Source organism: Alligator mississippiensis, chromosome 1, assembly GCF_030867095.1.
Source record: "Alligator mississippiensis isolate rAllMis1 chromosome 1, rAllMis1, whole genome shotgun sequence".
NCBI lineage: Eukaryota > Metazoa > Chordata > Crocodylia > Alligatoridae > Alligator > Alligator mississippiensis.
This window is the reverse complement of record NC_081824.1, coordinates 126,498,971-126,518,457: the sequence shown is the minus strand read 5'-3', so window position 1 is coordinate 126,518,457 and position 19,487 is coordinate 126,498,971. Positions and strand designations below refer to the sequence as shown.

The 19,487-nt window shown below is 45.2% G+C and overlaps 1 protein-coding gene across 6 annotated transcripts in view; it reads right to left on the bottom strand.

Moving 5' to 3' along the window:
* ADGB (androglobin) overlaps positions 1 to 19,487 on the bottom strand; it is a 299,037-nt gene that overhangs the window by 174,941 nt on the left and 104,609 nt on the right. For all 6 annotated transcript variants that reach the window (XM_019488363.2, XM_019488361.2, XM_019488358.2 and 3 more), the window contains one exon: positions 4,552 to 4,696. In XM_019488363.2, coding sequence (XP_019343908.1) covers positions 4,552 to 4,696 — 145 coding nt within the window. The remainder of the gene's footprint in view (positions 1 to 4,551; positions 4,697 to 19,487) is intronic.

Here is a 19,487-nt window from a genome sequence, read left to right as displayed (position 1 = left end):
TCTTGAGGCCACCCAAGTCCTCCAGAGATACATGAAGCAGTTGCAAAAGTAGGTATCCTGAAGGAAGCTAATGCTGAGGCACCTGTAGAGTACTTGGTGTGAATCAAGTCAGGAAAGTCCAGTTCACACCAGACCTGACCTGTGGTCTGAGCGTCCTGATGGAACAACATAGCTTCAGTGAAGTAGAGGCAGGTGGTGTTCAGTGATATACATCCAATCTAGGCATGCCATAGAGAGTGCACTGCAGCTCGTCTTCATGCAGGTATTCACAGCTCATCTGTGAATATTGCAACTCGGCTTCATGTAGGTATGCTGCAGCGTATGCTGATGTGCAGTGTATGCTGATGTGCAGTGTATGCTGATGTGCACTGCAGTTCGTCTTCATGAAGGTATGCTGTCTTACAGAATGGTGGTCTGTAGCTATTGGGTGGAGGGTGGAGTTCACTGTGGTACTGTTCAATGGGGCTCCAGTTCATTTCAGTCTAAACTTTCCTAATGGCAAAAACACCCCATACGATGAGGATGTTGTTGTCATTGGTTACAATCTCTATGGGGTCAGCCAGAATCCTGAAAAAACATACCTTCTTCCCCGCTTTCTTGGGTACATAGGTATTAAACAGGATGAGGTGGCACTGCTCCAAAATGATTCAGACCAATAGCATGCAATGAGATGACTTCCTGAGCAACTACTGAAACCAGCCATAGTTTTTGTGAAAAGAGGATGGCAACACCCATGATGGAGTGGCTGCTGTAGCTGAGAAAAGCTCTTCTCCTCCATGTGGTGTGCAGTATGCCTCATTAACCCCGTTTGTAGGCGTCTCTTGCAAGAAGGTGAAGTCTAACCATCCCTGGTTCTGGAATTCAGAGATGCTCACTTTCTGGGAGTTCCTGTATCCGTGTATGTTGAGCGAGCCAAGAGTAAAGATCAGCATTGTGAGAGATTTGAGAAGGTGATAGGAAAGGCAGAGAAGAAAGATGGAGAAAAATGGAAGGGCTGTAGGTCATCTAGGATAGATCAAAAATTTCCCTTTGCAGTCAAGGGACTTGTTTTCTACTAGCAAACTGCTCTTTCCTTTCCAGTTTATCATCTTAAATTTTTAAACTCTAAATGCACAGTTTTGCTGCCTCTTTGGCTAACACTTTCTTTGTCACACTATGAGCCAAGACTAGGAAACATTCATAGTCAGGGAAGTATCAGTTATTTGGTTCCTGACCTTCTAGGTTCCCTTGGTCTCATCAAGGAACCTAACCTTTATTTATTTATTTATTTTAAAATGCATTCCCTCCCCTTTCCCCAACCATTTCTGACTTTTTCTCTCCCTCTCTATTTCCTATAGATAAGTATGAGTGAGCTCAGACTTAGGATAAGCTTTAAACATTTTTATTTTGGTAGCAAGTTTTTGGATATCCACCGTTTTACATTGTATAATTATTAGGTTTGTATTGATTTTTTTTACTGTTGTATATTGTATTATTATCATTTTCGTATTGATTTTTATGGTTTCATATGGATATTGTATGGTTTAGGCCTGCGTTTATAAGTGAACCAAAGTCATGTCAAGTTTCCATTTTATATGTCAAGCCTCCATCTTCTGTCCTCTGCCTGGGCATTCCGTGTTGCAACTGTATGAGTCATGTACCCCTCCCATGTAAATTGGTGCCCGGATGAATGAGAATGATTGGGAATGATTGAAATACAATGGTAGCAGACCTCTACTGAATGGCCTGTAACAACTGAGCTATCACCTCGCATTGATTCATCCAGGAACCATGGACCTCACCCAGGAAGAGTCAGGAACCCAGCATTTGAAAGACAAAAGACCCTGCAGAACCAGCAACTCCACCTTTGTACCCCACCATTACAAACACCCAAAACTGCACATCTCTGCATGGAGCACACATGCTCAGTACACTAGGGGCTGACCCTTGCCTGGGCATGCCTCCTGTTACTAGGGTCACACAAGGTCTGCCCCTATAAAAAGGGGCAGTGAAGACAGACCCAGTGGGATGCCCTCTCCATCTGAACCAGCACCATGCCACACCACCTATCCATCCAGAGGCATTGCTGGCAACCCCCCTCTGGACAACACTGACTGGACAAGGACCCCTTTCCAGCCTGGATAGGTAGATATTACCTGCACACCTCCTCCTACAATTTGGACTCTCTCTCTCTCTCTCTCTCTCTCTCCTCCTGGACTTCAGTGGACTTCAGCCCCTGCACCAAGCCTCTCTAACCCCTGCTGCCATTGTGCGTGTGTATGTGTGTGTGGGTGCAAGGGAACCAATTAGACATTGTGTCACCATCTCCCCTGTTCAATAAAACCACTGTTACTTGCAAACAACCCTGAGTTGGGTCATGTTTTACTGAATCCCAGTCCCTTCCTTATCTTAAATTCCAGCCCCATTCTCTCTCTCTCAATTCCAGTCCCCACCCCTTTCCACTAGTTTCCCGATCTCCTCTCAATTCCTACTGCCTTTTCCCTGTGACTTTCTGCTGCCTTTCTCTGCTTTCCCGTTGCCTCTGCTGCCTTTCAGCCTCTCCTGCTGCTTTTCCTGTAATTTTTCTGCTGTCCCCCTGCTTCCCACGCTCCTACTGCCTTTTCCCTGTGACTTTCTGCTGCTTTTCTCTGCTTTCCTGCTGCCCCTGCCACCTTTCAGTCTCTCCTGCTGCTTTTCCTGTGATTTTCTGCTGTCCATCTCTCTGTTTTCAGGCTTCCCCTGCACCTTCTGTAGTCACCCCCCCCCCCCCGCAGTTTCCCAGCTCCTCATGGCTGTCCTGCAGTTTTCTCTAGCAGCTGGAGCCTTTCTCCAGCTCCCAGCACCTACTGCCGCTACCTGCAACTTCTCTAGCTGCCCCAGAGTCATCCTCTGGCTCCCCACATCCAGATCCCCTCTTTAACACCCACACCTTCCCATAGTCCTATTTTCCCTGTCCCCACCTACCTTTTCAGCTCCCCCATAGCTCTGGCTCCAGTCCCAGCCTCTGTGCTGGCATGGCTTCCCTGTTCTGCAGGCTTTGGGCGTTGTATTTTAATCAATTAAGATCAATTAACCTAAAGTTACCCCCGAGCCTCAGTTCTTCAGCCCAGGCCCTGTAGTCTACCGGTTCTAATCCTGGTTCTGGTAACTTTAACTCCCTACACTTCTACTTTCTTACCTTAACCTTTCCCCAGGTATCCCAAGTATACCAAGCACATACATACATACACATTACAACACCCAACTTAGGAACTCACCAGTGTGTATGTGTAGGTGAGTAGTATGTGTGTAAATTAGTGAATACACATATATATACATATCATTGTGTGTGTGTGTGGTATATGAATTAGTAATCCACATATGTTTATTGGATGTGCAGGTGTTGGTAACTGGTAACTGATTCTGTCTAAATTTGGTGTGTGTAGCGTGTATGGGCTTAAACTGGTGATGGGTGTGCATGAACCTAGACTAGTTATTTTGAACGTGTGTGTATCTGAGTTGCTAGTGAGAGTGTGTGTGTATATATATGGCATTGTGTGCATGATATACGAATTAATGATCTGTGTCTAGCTTTTGGGGTGTATAGTATATGTGCTTGAATTGGTGATAGATATGCATGTGCCTAGGCTGGTTTGAATGTGTATGTGCCTGAGCTGGTAGTGTGCGTGTGTATGCACCTAATTGATTTGTGTGTTTGTATATGTGAAATTGTGTTACACCCTCCTGTCTAACAGCATAATATTGAGATCCTGAGAGTTGGCCTGATTCCACAGAACAACAACTGAACGTTGGGAGATGCACCTCCCCACTAGGGCCATTGACATCATCCCCTGAAGGCACTGTATCCTGGGGTTGGGTTGTTTTCCCCTGGCATGGGTGAGGCTATCTTTGCTGCAACCTGCTTCTTCACTGGGAATGATGCTGCTACAGTGAACACACAAGGTGTTTCTGTGAAGAGGTGTACCACCTATGGCTGCTCACCCAGCATGTATTGCAGGGTGGCTTTCAAAGATTTCCCCCCATCTTTCAGGGTCACAAAGACCAGAACATGCTTGAGTTGCAGGGGCTCTACAGCCAAGCAAGTGGCGGCAGTGGTGCTGCCAGCTTTGGCCCTGGCAGAGGGTAAACTGCTGTGTGCTTGTGGGGAGGGGGGCAGGAGGCAGGTGAGGAGGGCAGAAGCTGTGGGGAGCAGGCAGCAGCTGTGACTAACTCTGGGGAATTGCAGCAGATGCTTGTCCCTTGCCTTGTACTCAAATCTAAGACAAGCACACTTTTTCCTATGTTAAATGAGGGGGGAAAACCCTGGTCTTGGATTCAAGTAAATATAGTATAAATTATGAAAAACAGAAAGTTTGAATGAAAGTGCTGGTAGGGAATTTCCACTCAGCAGGAATCAATATAACTATAAAAATGTAAAGAAATGACAAATTAATTTAAATGCAGAAAGAACCATCTTAGTAAAAAAGTTTTTAAGAATCTACATCTCCAGGGATTCAGTATTCGATGGTCCATCTTCCACTAACCTTTCCAGCATAAAATTGGGTCAAGTTAAAAAAAAAGTTATTTTTTTACCTGAGAAGCCTCTTCCATAATCAAGGGTTTCATAATTTGATTCACATCCAGGTAAGTGTCATTTACATTTTCATCACACTCAACGACTGAAGGGAGGGTGGATGCAAGACGAAATCCTTTTTTGATGGCAGATGATAGAAATTGGCTAAATAACAGTAACATAAAAGCAAGTGCAGGCACATTAATCCACACATGTTTTTAAATTGCCTTCAGAAATATCTTTATTTGAAAAGAAGGGTTTGTCAAAACAACATATATTTCTTTTATTTCATAAACTTAATAGGGTAGGAAGAGTACCTAAATAATATGTATGTTATGCACCATTCCTGCCTTAATACCACATACACAGACAAACAGAATATACTCCCTCTCAGCCATCACCTTGCTCCCAGATAAATTAAACCCATTTTGCAAAATTATAGACATCAGGAATAAAGGACTTCTTTGGCATCTGGGAAAAATGCATATAAAAGGACTTAAACAAATGGAGGCAGAAAGAAACTGTGCTTTCCTTTCTAAAGGATGAAGTTTTACTTTTTCAGATAAAATAGGTTTCCATGGATACCAGACAATTAAAAAACAGTGGTAAACCAGGGTAATTTGTATATGGCCCAATCTTACATCCACTGATATAAAAATGAGCTTTGTCTTTGACTTCACTGGGAGTAAAAGCATACTATAAATGACTGTTAGAAACAAATCATTTGATTACTTATTTTATGAGCTATCCACACTAAATCAAAACAATTATATATAAATGTCTAACGATAGTATGACAGTAAGAAAATACAGAGGAAAGTGCAAACTTGCTTTCTTAAAAGAGAACTGAATGTCTAATACTTAAGCAACAACACTAGCAAAATTATCTTCTCTTAAGGAATGTTTTAATATTTATATTATTTATTAGAACAACAGTAGGAAATTAAAAATAGTTGTGGTCCCAATTGTGAGTCTAACATCATTTAAGCAGCTTACATTATTTAAACAGCTCTATTACTTTAGTAAAATGTTCATTTTCACTGTATATTTTTGGTTACTACCTGTTAATTAAATCACAGGATATTAAATTAGATGATTGTCATGGAAACCTAACAGATTAAGTATGTCATCTTTGACAGAGTAAAACAGACCAGGAAGCAATTTGTTAAATTTGAAAAACATACCATAGAGTAGGTTATATGTCTATTACAACATTTTATTTATAAATATTACTTCACTTATTATCTGATACTGCCTTTTTGTTTAGGCTACTACTCCAGCTATATTTTTTAGAAAAAATTGCTAAAGACATTGAAAAATAAGACATGCAGTTGCCCTAGTTTACCATCTGTAGGCATGTGTAGATGAAATGGGGGCCCTAAATTGAAGCGGTGGGTTTTTAAACTCACCACTTCAATTTGGGGCCCTTAAAGCCCCTGTGTTGTGCACACACCCTGCACTTATCTGCCTCTCTAGCAGTGGGGAGGGGAGGGCAAGCTGCTGGCAGGCAGAGTGTTCCCTAGGCTGCGGGGGAGGGCTGGTAATTCCCTCCGCAGTAGTGGTGGTCTCCCCCAGGAGGCACCCACCTGCAGGCACCCAGCTCAGGTGCTCCCGGGAGACACCGCAGCTGTGGAATTAAGCACTGGGCCCCCGCACAGCTCAGGGAGGCAGGTTCCGGGAAGGGGGAGAAGGGGGTGGAAATCAGGCTTTTCTTGGGTAGAGCCTGCCTTCCCAGGCTGCTGCAGGGCTTCCTGCAGAGCCCCTGAGCTGCATGGAGCCCAGTGCTTCACTCTATGGCTGTTGGCGCAGCCCCAAGTCATTTAAGGCACATTACGTTGCTGAATTTCCTACAGTGGCTGGAATGTGCAATATGCTGCCAAGGCATGCAAACACTGACATCATTAAAGCAGTGCAAAAGCATTTAGCCTGCTTTAAAGTGTTGTGTACACACGCCCCTCATTTCATCTACACACGGCTTATACAATTCTTTTTATACAGAGATAAAACAAAATAGACAAAAATCATTATCCCACTGATATTTCAGAATCATATTTTTAGGCAATTATTAATTTTGTTTTTAAAAAAACACTATTACATGGCCAATTAGCTGATTGAAAAATCCAGCCTGCATCATGCCTCGGTGTGATCACTAAAACAGAGTTTTCCAATTACATCACATGGTTGTATTACATCATAATAGAATTGTCAAAGGCTGAGTACACACATTCAAATGATCTGGAAGATTTCTCCAAGGTTTGTTCTCTTGGTAGAAAAACTTACCCAGAAATGCCTGAATAGACATTTATTCTGAACCCTGAAGAGCAGAGAGCTTGCAGTGCTGACACTCCACAGCTAGAGGACCCTGTGAACACGTCAGGGTGCTCTGCAGGCCCAGAGACAGATGACAGCAGTGTACAGAGTAGCTTTGATGGCTGACCCAGATTGCTCAGAGTCAGCCTGTGTCTCCCTGCAGCACTCTGTGGAATTGTAAAGGGCTGTGTTGTAGTCCCTGCTCTGGGGGATGCGAGGGAGCAAAGCACCCTGGGATGCTGGAGGATTGCGTAATGGCTGCTTTCAGAAGGGAACATAAACAGACATTGGTTTCTCCTGGGAGTGATTTAACTCTAATTGTTCCCGAGTTATTTTTCTCCTGGAGTGACCATCTTTACTTTGAGAGCAAAATCATGGTTTCTCATGGGAAATACAGACTAGATGAAAGTACTGTCAAGTGGATATGTAGCTGGTTGGATCATCACACTCTGTGACCAGTCCTCAATAACTCAATATCTAGTAGGAAGGAAGTATCAAAAGGAGTTTCCTATGGGTTGGTCCTGGGACCAGTATTGTTTAATATCTTCATTAATAATTTAAATGACGTGATCAAGTGCACACTTAGAAAATTTGAAGATGACATCAAGCCGGGTTGAACTGCAGACACTCCATAGATTCATAGATGTGGTCGGAAGGGACCTCAATAGATCATCAAGTCCGACCCCCTGCATAGGCAGGAAAGAGTGCTGGGTTCAGATGACCCCAGCTAGATGCAAATCCAACCTCCTCTTGAAGACCCCCAGGGTAAGGGAGAGCACCACCTCCCTTGGGAGCCCATTCCAGACCTTGGCCACTCTAACTGTGAAGAAGCTCTTCCTAATGTCCAGTCTAAATCTGCTCTCTGCTAGCTTGTGGCCATTATTTCTTGTAACCCCCGGGGGCGCCTTGGTGAAAAAAACCTCACCAATTCCCTTCTGTGTCCCTGTGATGAACTTATAGGCAGCCACAAGGTCGCCTCTCAACCTTCTCTTGCGGAGGCTGAAAAGGTCCAGGTTCTCTAGTCTCTCCTCGTAGGGCTTGGCCTGCAAGCCCTTAACCATACGAGTGGCCCTTCTCTGGACCCTCTCCAGGTTATCCGCATCCCTCTTGAAGTGCAGCGCCCAGAATTGCACGCAGTACTCCAACTGCGGTCTGACCAGCGCTCGATAGAGGGGAAGTATCACCTCTTTGGATCTATTCGTCATGCATCTGCTGATGCACGATAAAGTGCCATTGGCTTTTCTGATGGCTTCGTCACACTGCCGACTCATGTTCATCTTGGAGTCCACTAGGACTCCAAGATCCTTTTCTGCTTCCGTGCCACCCAGCAGGTCATTCCCTAGGCTGTAGGTGTGCTGGACATTTTTCCTCCCTAGGTGCAGCACTTTGCATTTCTCCTTGTTAAATTGCATTCTGTTGTTTCATGCCCACTTGTCCAACCTATCCAGGTCTGCTTGCAGCTGTTCCCTGCCCTCCGGCGTGTCCACTTCTCCCCATAGCTTTGTGTCATCCACAAACTTGGACAGAGTACACTTCACTCCCTTGTCCAAGTCGCTGATGAACACATTAAAGAGTATCGGTCCAAGGACTGAGCCCTGCGGGACCCCACTGCCCACACCCTTCCAGGTCGACACCGACCCATCCACCACGACTCTCTGGGTGTGACCCTCTAGCCAATTCGCCACCCACCGGACTGTGTAGTCATCCAAGTCACAGCCTCTTAACTTGTTCACCAGTATGGGGTGGGATACCGTATCGAAGGCCTTCCTGAAGTCTAAGTAAACGACATCCACCCCTCCTCCTGTGTCCAGGCGTTTCGTAACCTGGTCATAAAAAGAGACTAGATTAGTCAGGCATGATCTCCCTGCTACGCACCCATGCTGGTTTCCCCTCAGCATAATTTGTCCTGCCGGGCTCTCGCAAATGTGAGCCTTGATAATTTTTTCAAAGACTTTGCCAAGGATGGAGGTGAGACTGACTGGCCTATAGTTGCCCGGGTCCTCCTTCCTCCCCTTCTTGAAAATGGGCATACATTGGCCCTTTTCCAGTCCTCCAGGACTTGGCCCGTGCGCCACGAGCGTTCAAAAATTCTCGCCAGTGGCTATGCAATGATGTCGGCCAGTGCCTTCAGTACCCTCGGATGGAGCTCATCCGGGCTTGCCGACTTAAAGGCATCCAGTTCTTCCAAGTGACTCTGCACCATCTCAGGGTCTACGCATGGTAGTCTGGCGCCATGCTGCTGCCAATCCCAGTGAGAGCCTTGTCCTGCCCCTCACTTAGGAACACTGAGGCAAAGAACTCATTGAGTTCAGCCTTGTCTCCCCTGTCCATCACAAATTGCTTCTGTCCATTTAGTAGAGGTCCTATTCCACCCTAGGCCTTCCTTTTACTCCCTATATATCTAAAAAACAATTTCTTGTTGTCCTTTACTTGGGATGCCATCCTCAGCTCCATGGTAGCTTTGGCCCATCTAACTGCCTCCCTACAAGCGCGAGCAGAGGAGGTATACTCCTCTTTGGTGATCTCTCCCTGTTTCTACTTTTTATGTGCCCACCTTTTGGCCCGTAGGCTGCCCTGCATTTCTCTGGTCAGCCAGGGAAGCCTCCTGGCCCCTTTCCCTCTTTTTCCTCGCATCGGGATTGTCTCCCTTTGTGCCCGAAGGATCATTTCCTTAAGGCAGAGCCACCCTTCTTGGGCTCCCATCACTTCAAAACTCCTAATCTGCAATAAGGTAGGTCTACGATCCAGAATGACCTGAAGAAATGGTCTGCAGTCAATCAGATGAGATTCAATAGGAACAAATGCAAAGTTCTGCACTTGGGATGGAATAGCCACATACACAAATACAGACTGGGGAACAACTGCCTAGACTGTAATACTGCAGAGAAAGACTTGGGGGTTACAGTGGACCATTAGCTGAATATACATGTCAGGTTAGACCAGGCCAAGTCTGCTACTATTATGATAGTAGACAAGACTATCTGCATCTTTCAATGCCAAGGGCTGGGTGGCAGGTTATAGCCTAGCAACCTCTATGGTGTCAATGGATTTGGGCAATGAAGCAACCTAGGAGGGGGAATGGGGGGGGGGGCATGGGTATAGTCCTTACTCCTGGTGGAAGAAATGCAACTAAAAGGTAGGTGTCATGGCAGGGTGGACTGGGCTCTCCAGCCTTGTTTGGCAATCAGTTTAGGAGTGGAGCCCCAAAAAGCGGACAGACTGAAGGTGTTCTTTGTACCAGCAGTTCCTGCAGCCAAGCTGGCTCCAAATGTACTAGCTTCTGCCTCTCCTTTGGGATCAACTAGCTGGGCCAAGACGGGAACCTTGATATATGGACAAATCAAGTGTCTCCATATCAACTTCCCAGGCCATTGCAGCTAAAACTAAATGGAGAGCATACTCCACCTTTGTTACTTGCATGGGCGCAACAAAGAAGAGGGCAGTCATGGGTTATAAGATCAACACAATTGGTGGAGTAGAGCACCATGGGTCACCTTTGTCAGTGGGAGGAACCAATTGTGTTTCACTGGTCAGCTACCACCCGCCTTACCTGGGCACTCCCAGCCATTAAAGTGCTAACCTGTCATGGTCTACCTGCTTCATTTGGTGTGTGGGGTTAAACCAAAAGTAAAAAAAAGAGAATCAAGAACCAGGCAACAAGAAAAGAAATATTAAAACCTTGCAGCTGGGAAGCTGCAATGTCAGGATGATGTGTCTTGACATGACTGACAATTTACAGATGACAGATAATATCCAGAAGGCCACAATGATTGATCAAGAGCTGTAAAAACTTAATGTTGACATTGCAGTCTTTCAGGAGAGCAGATTAGCTAACTCAGTCCCCATTCATGAGGCCAACTATACCTTTTTCTGGGAAGGTAAGACTGCAGAAGATATTCACCTACATGGGGTCGGATATGCAATTTGTAATAGGTTGGTCAAAACCATTGAGACCCCCATTTGAACATCAGATTGCATCATCTCACTCTGACTACAATCAACTGACGGTTTTGTTAATATCATTAGCACCTATGCACCAAAGGCAAGCTCAGATGGTAAAAATAACTTCTATGATGCTCTAGAAAAAATCATTCAGCAGCTACCATCAAACAAGAGGCTTCTCCTCCTAGGGAATTTTAATGCTTGAGAAGGTGCAGTTCATGACTCTAGGCCAACATACCTGGGACATCACTGCATCAGGAAAATGAATGAAAATGGCCAATGTCGTCTCTAACTCTGCACCTTAAACCACCTGTGTATCACTAACACCTACTTTGTGGGAAAAGAGCATCAAAAAGTACCATGGAGATACTCACAATCTGGCCACTGCCATCAATAAGATCTCATGATCACCAGAAGAAAAGACCTGCCCAGTGTACAATATACCCACACTCATCACAGTGCAGATTATGACACAGACCACTCCCTTATTAGCAGCAAAGTGAAAGTGATACCAAAGAAGCTGCATAGAGGCAAGCATAAGAGTCAGTCAAGAATTAACATACACAGCACAGAAGTCCAAAGCAAGTGCCTTGACTTTCAAAGAATCAAGCAAATCCCAGGACATCATTCTCCCACTGTATTCAGCCTTGGTGAGGCCGCAGCTGGAGTACTGCGTCCAGTTTTGGGCTCCACAATTCAAAAAGGATGCGGAGAAGCTTGAGAGAGTTCAGAGGAGAGCCATGTGCATGATCAGAGGTCAGGTAAACAGACTTTATGATGAGAGGCTGAGAGCTATGGAACTTTTCAGCCTGGAAAAGTGCAGGCTCAGGGGTGATCTGATGGCTGCCTATAAGTTTATAAGGGGTACTCACCAGGAACTCGGGGAAAATCTGTTCGGCAGAGCGCCCCAAGGGATGACAAGGTCAAATGGTCACAAAGTCCTCCAGGACTGTTTCAGGCTGGACATAAGGAAGAACTTCTTTACTGTCCAAGTCCCCAAGGTTTGGAATAGACTGCTGCTGGAGGTGGTTCAAGCACCTACTCTGAATGCCTTCAAGAGAAATTTGGATGTTTATCTTGCTGGGATCTTATGACCCCTGCTGACTTCTTGCCCCTGGGGCAGGGGGCTGGACTCAAAGATCTTATGAGGTCTCTTCTAGCCCTAATGTCTATGAAATCTATGAAATCTGACCTTTGAGCTAGCTAAGTCTGCAAAAGCACCAACTGCAAATGCTGAAGAAACTTGGAATGGACTAAGAACAGTCATCCAGGAAACAGCCACAGAAGAATTTGGGGAAAAGAAATTGTCAAATAAAAACTGGTTTGAGGCACACTTGGAAGAGATGCTACCACTCATTCATAGTAGCTAGTAGCTAGGGTCAGGAGGGACCTGATCAGATCATCTAGCCTGACCCCCTGCCACAGGCAGGAATGAATGCTGGGTTCACAAGACCCCAGATAGGTGATCGTCCAACCTCCTCTTGAATATGCCCAAGGTAGGGGTGAGGACCACTTCCCTGGGAAGTTGGTTCCAGATTTTGGCCACCCTAACTGTAAAATATTGCCTTCTGATCTCCAACCTAAATCTATTCTCCATCAGCTTATGACCATTGTTCCTCATCACCCCAGGTGGTGCTGGGGAGAAAAGAGCTCTGCCTATTTGCTGTGGCATCTCCAGTCTTCCTGCAAAGTGACGTCTCCAGGGGCGTCCGTCACCGTCCCGGACTGGAGATGCCACTTTGAGCCCGCCACCGTCCCGGGCCGCGAAAGCCAGACGCGTCCCAACATAGTGATCCCCAAAGAGGCCAAGAAGGTCGTGATTGTGGACGTTACCATCCCCTTTGAGAACTGGCATCAAGCCTTCACCGACGGCCAGGCTCGCAAGCAGGAGAAGTACGCCCTGCTGGATAACACCCTGAGGGGCCGCGGCTAGGACGTGACGGTCGACACTCTCATCATGGGAACGCTCGGAGCCTGGGACCCCAGAAACGAGAGCGTCCTGAGTGCCTGCCATGTCTCCCGCCACTACGCCAAGCTCATGCACTGCCTCATGGTGTTCGGCACCATCCGTTGGTCCTGTGACATCTACGTGGAATACATCACGGGCCACCGCCAGTACACCGACCCCACCAGACGAACCACCGCCAGACCGGACTCAGAGGGGACCGCCTGAACTGCCCCCCGACCTGCACGTGATGGACCTTCACTGGTCTGCAGAGTGGCGTCTCCAGTCTTCCTGGAGTGACGGAAGCACCAGTAGGTGAGCAAAGCAGCATGGTGGGAGAAATTGCCAGAGGCACTGGCACAAAGCTCAGAGACAGAAACTGCCCTCACCTCTCGAGCTGGCCAGGACCTGCATTCTTGGATTTCGATACACAGTAAGAACACTTGTTAAAACTAAAAACATAGCCTACCTGAAATAACCAGAATCCAACAGAAAGTTCCAAAGCTAAGCTGAAACATGCCAGGGCAATGATACAGAAAATAGTCAAACACTACACAAGCCAGTACTGAACTGACCTATGTCAAGAGATACAGTTTTCCTCAGATGAAGGAAACCTGTGAGTTATGTATGATGCCCTGAAAAAAGCTCCTGGCCCAACTGTCACTAAAGTTGTCCCCCTCAAGTCTCAAGATGACAAAGTAAAAATCACTAACAAGAACAAGCAGATGTCATGCTGGGTCGAACATTACTTAGAGCTTTACTTCAATGAAACAGACATCTCAGAAGAGGCACTGGATCAACTTCCAACTCTAACTGTGCTGGCACAGCTAAACAAAGAACCTACATGCGAAGAACTTAGCAAAGCCAGAGACTCTCTAGCAAATGGGAAAGCACCAGGGGAGGATGGCATCCCAGAACAGTTTCTCAAGTGCAGGAAAGCTAGCCTGCTACCACATCTTCATCAACTACTAATGTGCTGCTGGAAGGAAGATGAAGTATTCCAAGTCATGCATGATGATGCTAACATCATCACTTTCTACAAAAACAAAGGAGGTAAGGGTGACTACAACAACTATAGGGGCATCTTCCTCCTCAGCATCACAGGAAAGGCTTTTTCCAGAGTCATCTTGAAACACTTGCAACAACTTGCTGACTGCATCTACCCAGAATCACAGTGTAGATTCACAGAGCAGGGAGATCAACAGTGGACATGATAGTCTCCTTACTAAAACTGCAAGAAAAATTCAGAGAACAAAATAAGTCACTGTACGTAGCATTTGTTGACCTGATGACAGCTTTCAACACTGTCAGCAGAGCAGGTTTGTTCAAGGTCCTGGTAAAGACTGAATGCCCTGCAATGTTACTCAGCATGATACACTCCTTCTATGAACACATGCAGGCCACAGTTCAGTTTGATGGATCAACCTCTGAAAGGTTTGAGATGAAGAGCGAAGCAAGGTTGTGTTCTGGCACCCACATTCTTTGGAATCTTCTTTTCTAGGCTGCTGCACTACGTTTTTGATAACTTGAAGGAAGGCATATACCTTCAAAAGATCAGATGGAAAACTCTACAATCTCACGTGTCTAAAGGCCAAGATAAAAGTGAGGCACATACTTATTAGGGAGCTCCTTTTTACTGACAATGCTGCACTCACCACCCATGAAGAAAGGTGTGCGGGCTGGGCCCCGAGCCCACCCTCGTCGCCATGTACGGCAGTGATTCCGATCCCATTCTGGCCAACATGGGCAAGCCAGGGGCGAACCGGGGTCGTACCGGACCCGTCTCCGGTGCACGCGGGCTGTGGCCGTCAGCCCGGACACGCGGGGTGGGAGAAACCGCGGGATGATCTTGTGCACGCGAGTTAGAATTAGTCACGGAGGCGTAACGGTTTATTGAAAAGACTATTTACTTACACCGAAGATGGCATGATGTAGGCTGGACAGGTTTCCAGGCACAGCTCCCGCTTGAGCCCTCGTTGGAGGACTCTGACAAAACGATTGCTCCCATGCAGTTTGCTAGGATCCACGGGTCCAGTTAAGTTGAATTCGAAAAGTTTCCCCGGAGCTATTCAGGCTCCGCAGGTCCGATAAGTTTTCCCCGGAGTTTGCTAGGCTCCGCGGGGTCCGAAATTATAGGAAAGGGATACGTCTAGGATTGTGCTCGGCGACGGGGAGAGGCGAGAAGCGAAAGCTCCGTAGGCTTGGCTCTATTGCCTCTCTCTGCCTGCTTAGGGGAGGCGCGCTGGATCCGCGAGGGTCCACAGCACTTGGAGATCTTCACACAGAATAACTCTCTCTCCTCCCTCCTCCAGCTTGGGCGGAAACTACCCAAGCCTTATGTACGGCTAGCAAGCCAATCGCTAGCCGCCACGTGTGCCTAAATTAGGAGTCGGCCAAAAACATGGCATGGACTCTAATACAAATGGCTGGAACTTCTTTGCGGCGAGCATCACTACGATGCAAAAGGAATGCACACTACAAAGAAGCTGTAATTTTGGCGGGAAATCCCCCGTTGCACCAGAGCTCCCTCTAGCAGCAGAGAGCTCTACCGTGCAAAGAAAGCGACAAAAATGGAGGGAAATAATTTAGCGGTGCTGAAGCACACACATAAACAAAAAATCACAACTTTGGGTTGTGACAAAAGGCAACTACAAATACTCATGAATCACCTCTCCCTTTCTTGCAGGATGTTTGCCCTACCATCAGCATCAAGAAGACTGTTGTTCTAGGACAGGGTGTTCACCAGTCACCATCTATCAGCCTTGGCAACACCACTTGAGGCAGTGAACAAATTCTGCTACCCTGTATCCACAGTGAGTGTCAACCTATCACCAGACAAATTGCTAAATGTGCATATTGGAAAAGTAGCTACCACTTTCAGTAAGCTCTCCAAATGAGTCTGGGACAATGCAAAACTCACAATCAAAACTAAGCTGTTTGTATACGAAGACACGGTCAACGTATGAATATCAAGAAAAGAAGCTGAGCAGCTTCCACCTATGCAGTTTGCAACACATCCTTGACATCAAGTGGCAAGACAGAATCACCAATAGAGAGGTCATTGCCAAAACCAACCATCACTGCACTACTCAAACAGCAACGTCTACACTGGCTTGGCCATCTTTGCAGGGTGGAAGATGGGCACATCCCAAAGGACATCCCGTATGGGCAGACTGCAGATTGGGAGAGAACGATAGGGCACCAGAAATCGCTCTTCAACGATGTCTGCAAGAAGGATATGAAGGCTTTTGGAATTGACCTAAACCTTAACAGGAGACAGGACAAAGTGGCACTCCCTTCTCAATCATGGAGTCCAACATCACGACAAGAAATGGTCACTTGAATTGCAACAGAAACGCGACCAAAGGAAATCGCCCATCAGTACAGTAGCCCTTAATGCCATGTATACTTGTGACCACTGTAGCAGGACCTCCAAATCTAACATTAGTTTTTACAGGCACAAGAGAAAATGCACTACTAGTCAATCAAAGGAAGTGATTCTTAAGCTCTGTTCAGCATTAGTGAGGCCTCCCCTGGAGTACTGTGTCCAGTTTTGGGCCCCACACTTCAAGAAGTATGTGGATAGTGTGGAATGAATCCAGCACAGGACAACAACATTAATCAGGGGTGAGACAAGACATTAACCTGGGAGACAAGACTTATGAGAAAAGGCTGAAAGAACTAAGTTTATTTAGCCTAGAGAAGACTGAGGGAATTTGTTAACAGTTTTCAAATACCTGAAGAATGATTACAGAGAAAATGGAGATGGGCTTTTCTCTGTGGCTATAGGGGACAGGACTAGCAGCAATGACCTCAAGCTGCAGCAGGGAAAATTTAGGCTGGAGATTAGAAGGAACTTTCTGACTATGAGGGTGGTCAAGCACTGAAACAGGCTACCCAGAGAAGTTGTGGAATCTCCATCTTTGGAAACTTTCAAAAGCAGTTTAGACAGACGCTTGGTTGGGATGGTTTAGTGAGGGATGATCCTGCCTTGAGCAGGGGGCTGGACTAGATGACCTTTATGAGGTCCTTCCAGCACCACTTTCCTATGGTTCTATGATCCCACAAGAAACTGAATGTCTGTAATGGCAAACAGCTCTAAGCATATGTATCAAAAGGAATATCATATAAATTGGACCCAGGTTTGGGAAAATAAAAGTTCTCAGAACCTCCACCAAAACATCAACTTTTGCTCCATGTCCCCTTTATCCAATCAATGCTACTCTATAAAATAAACTTTGAATGACAGAGAAACAGGAGACCATTAATTCTAGTGGTTGTATATTACACTGAGTGTTCAGGTCATGTGGTGAACTGATGCCCTCTTACATGATAGTTTGTAGCAAGAACAGAAAATAAGAAAATAAGGCCTTGATACAACATTAATTGAAGTCAATGGGAGTTTTTTTATTTTACATACTTGGGCATTGTATCAAGCCCCAAGTATGTGTGGAATGAGCTGTACTCTGCCAGTCATTTACAGGCAGCACAGGTACGCAAGTTGTTGCCTGACACTCCCTCTTATAAGACTGTTGCTTAACATTTTATCATAATTAAACTATTCAGATTGAATTTCGCATGCCAGGTATCTGGCTCAGATCAATGTTTTCAACCTTTTCAAGATAAATGGTTTCCACCATTTCTGAAGACAGGCTTAAGGAAAATATATTGTTTATTCGTTTAAAAATGCTTCATTAACATTCTAGCAACTCCATTTTGGGGGGTCAAGGAATTGTATTTCTGGCCACACTGTCACCTTTGTATCACCTGGAATAACTGCCCCAAATTTGATAAACTAGTAAACCTCAAAAATTCCCAAATTTACACACATTTAAGAGAAACTTCATAGGTTTTTGCAGCTGACATCTCTCAAGATTTTACCAGCATCAAATCTATTCTACACCCTTATTGCTTCTCCATACAGATCAGACTGCACATATACAACCCCTGGAGTAAGCCCAGTACATGCTGAGGTTATAAAGACGGAGGAAACCTTCCTAGCAATTCATGAGCTGGGAGATTCATGGGCTCTTATCCCTCTTACTTGCACTCCAGTATCATGGAGGGTGAAGCTCAAATACAAAGGGATGAGTAAGATGGATAAAGGTGAAAGGATGCATAGTATTGAAGAAATGGAAGGAACCAGAAGGGGTGAAGGAGATAGTGGGGGAGGGGTTGGGGATCAGGTTGGAGGTGGAAGAATAGAAGCCCCTGGAAGGGAACATGGAAAACAAAGGGCCAAAGTTGTGGGGGAAGATAGCAAGGGAGGGAGGACAGCAAGAAGGGAGGGAGCAGAGGCAGATATCATGGGACAAGCAAGAACCAGGAAGGGACAGCAACAAAGGAAAGGAAAGATAAAAGCTGCAGTAGTAGGGGCAGAATGATCTGGAACCATATTTCTGCACATAACTGAAAACCATAATAAGAAGCATGTTTCAACCTCCTATTGGTACACCTATATGAAAAATGACACCTGACTATGGCTTCCAGTTATTCTGTCACCTCATCACAGAAGACTGCTCTGTGGATGTGCAAATCCCAAACCTACTAAAAATCACAGCCCTACTGAAAAGGCACGTGAGTGGTTTACACTGTGAACTTCTGATTCTCCATTTTGTAAGTTAAAAATGTAGAAAACTACACTTAAAAAGAAACCCAATAAAGCACTTTGAAGTCTGCAAAGTAAAGAATTCAGAAGCTGGAAGTTTCAAAAGTAAGGTAGCCAGTACCAGGAGGCTTCCTGTCTCATTCACTGCACAGCCTGAATGAGCATTTGCAGTTGTTCTTTTTATCTTCATCATTGTGTGTGTCACTCAATGTATTATTTAAGACACAAGATGCAAATACCACACAAAATTCAGAATTCTTAATTTCCTCACAAGATTCTCTATGTTGCCCTCATCATGAGTTTTTAGTGAAGCATAAATGTTAATGAATTCATCTTTACAGCAACCGTCAGACAAGAAACTGAGGACAGAGATTAAAGTCAAAGTTAAATAATGTGTCCATTAATTTGGGGTGTCCAGTTTTAGCAACCTGTGACCTAATTTTGCAGAATACTTAACATTTTATAGTACCTGATACTTTTAGAGCAAAGATCCAATTTACAAAGAAGATACAGAATGCCTTAAGTTGAACAAGAAGAAAGAAAGAACACAAAATATTCACAGGAGGCAGCTAGGTGACCTGCAAGCACTGCATAGGACTTGTGACAGAAGAAAGAACAGAATCCAATTTTCCACTTTTGCCCTTTGACTATTTTAATCATCAGGCTGTCCTTTTTCCTCCATAGTTGCCTACCTCATTCACCACAGACCTTAGGGTCAACAATCACAATCACTACACAGACCTTATTCATTCCCAGAGCATTCTCTTCTGTGTTCTAACACAAGAAGACGGCCAGTGTAAAAAATAGTATTTGATCATGTAATTAAATAATGCTTCATAAGGCATGCTGACAAGGAAGGTGAATGCCTAGGAAACCTTAATTCAACATTTAGGGTACTCAACTTCACTAACAATGTTTTTTTATACACAGCTTTTACTTTCCTTTAATATAAGACATAGTAGAAGAATTGTTCAGTAATGTGCAAAGACCCTGACAGGAGAGAAATGCAGACTGCTCTGAATTCCAGGATATTACATCACGTTATGTTAAAACTAGAATGTATGGAAGAATTTGATTATGAGGTGATCCAGTAAAGTTCCTTAAATCTTGTAGTATCTCTCAACAATACTAAAGACAGTGGAATTGGACTGA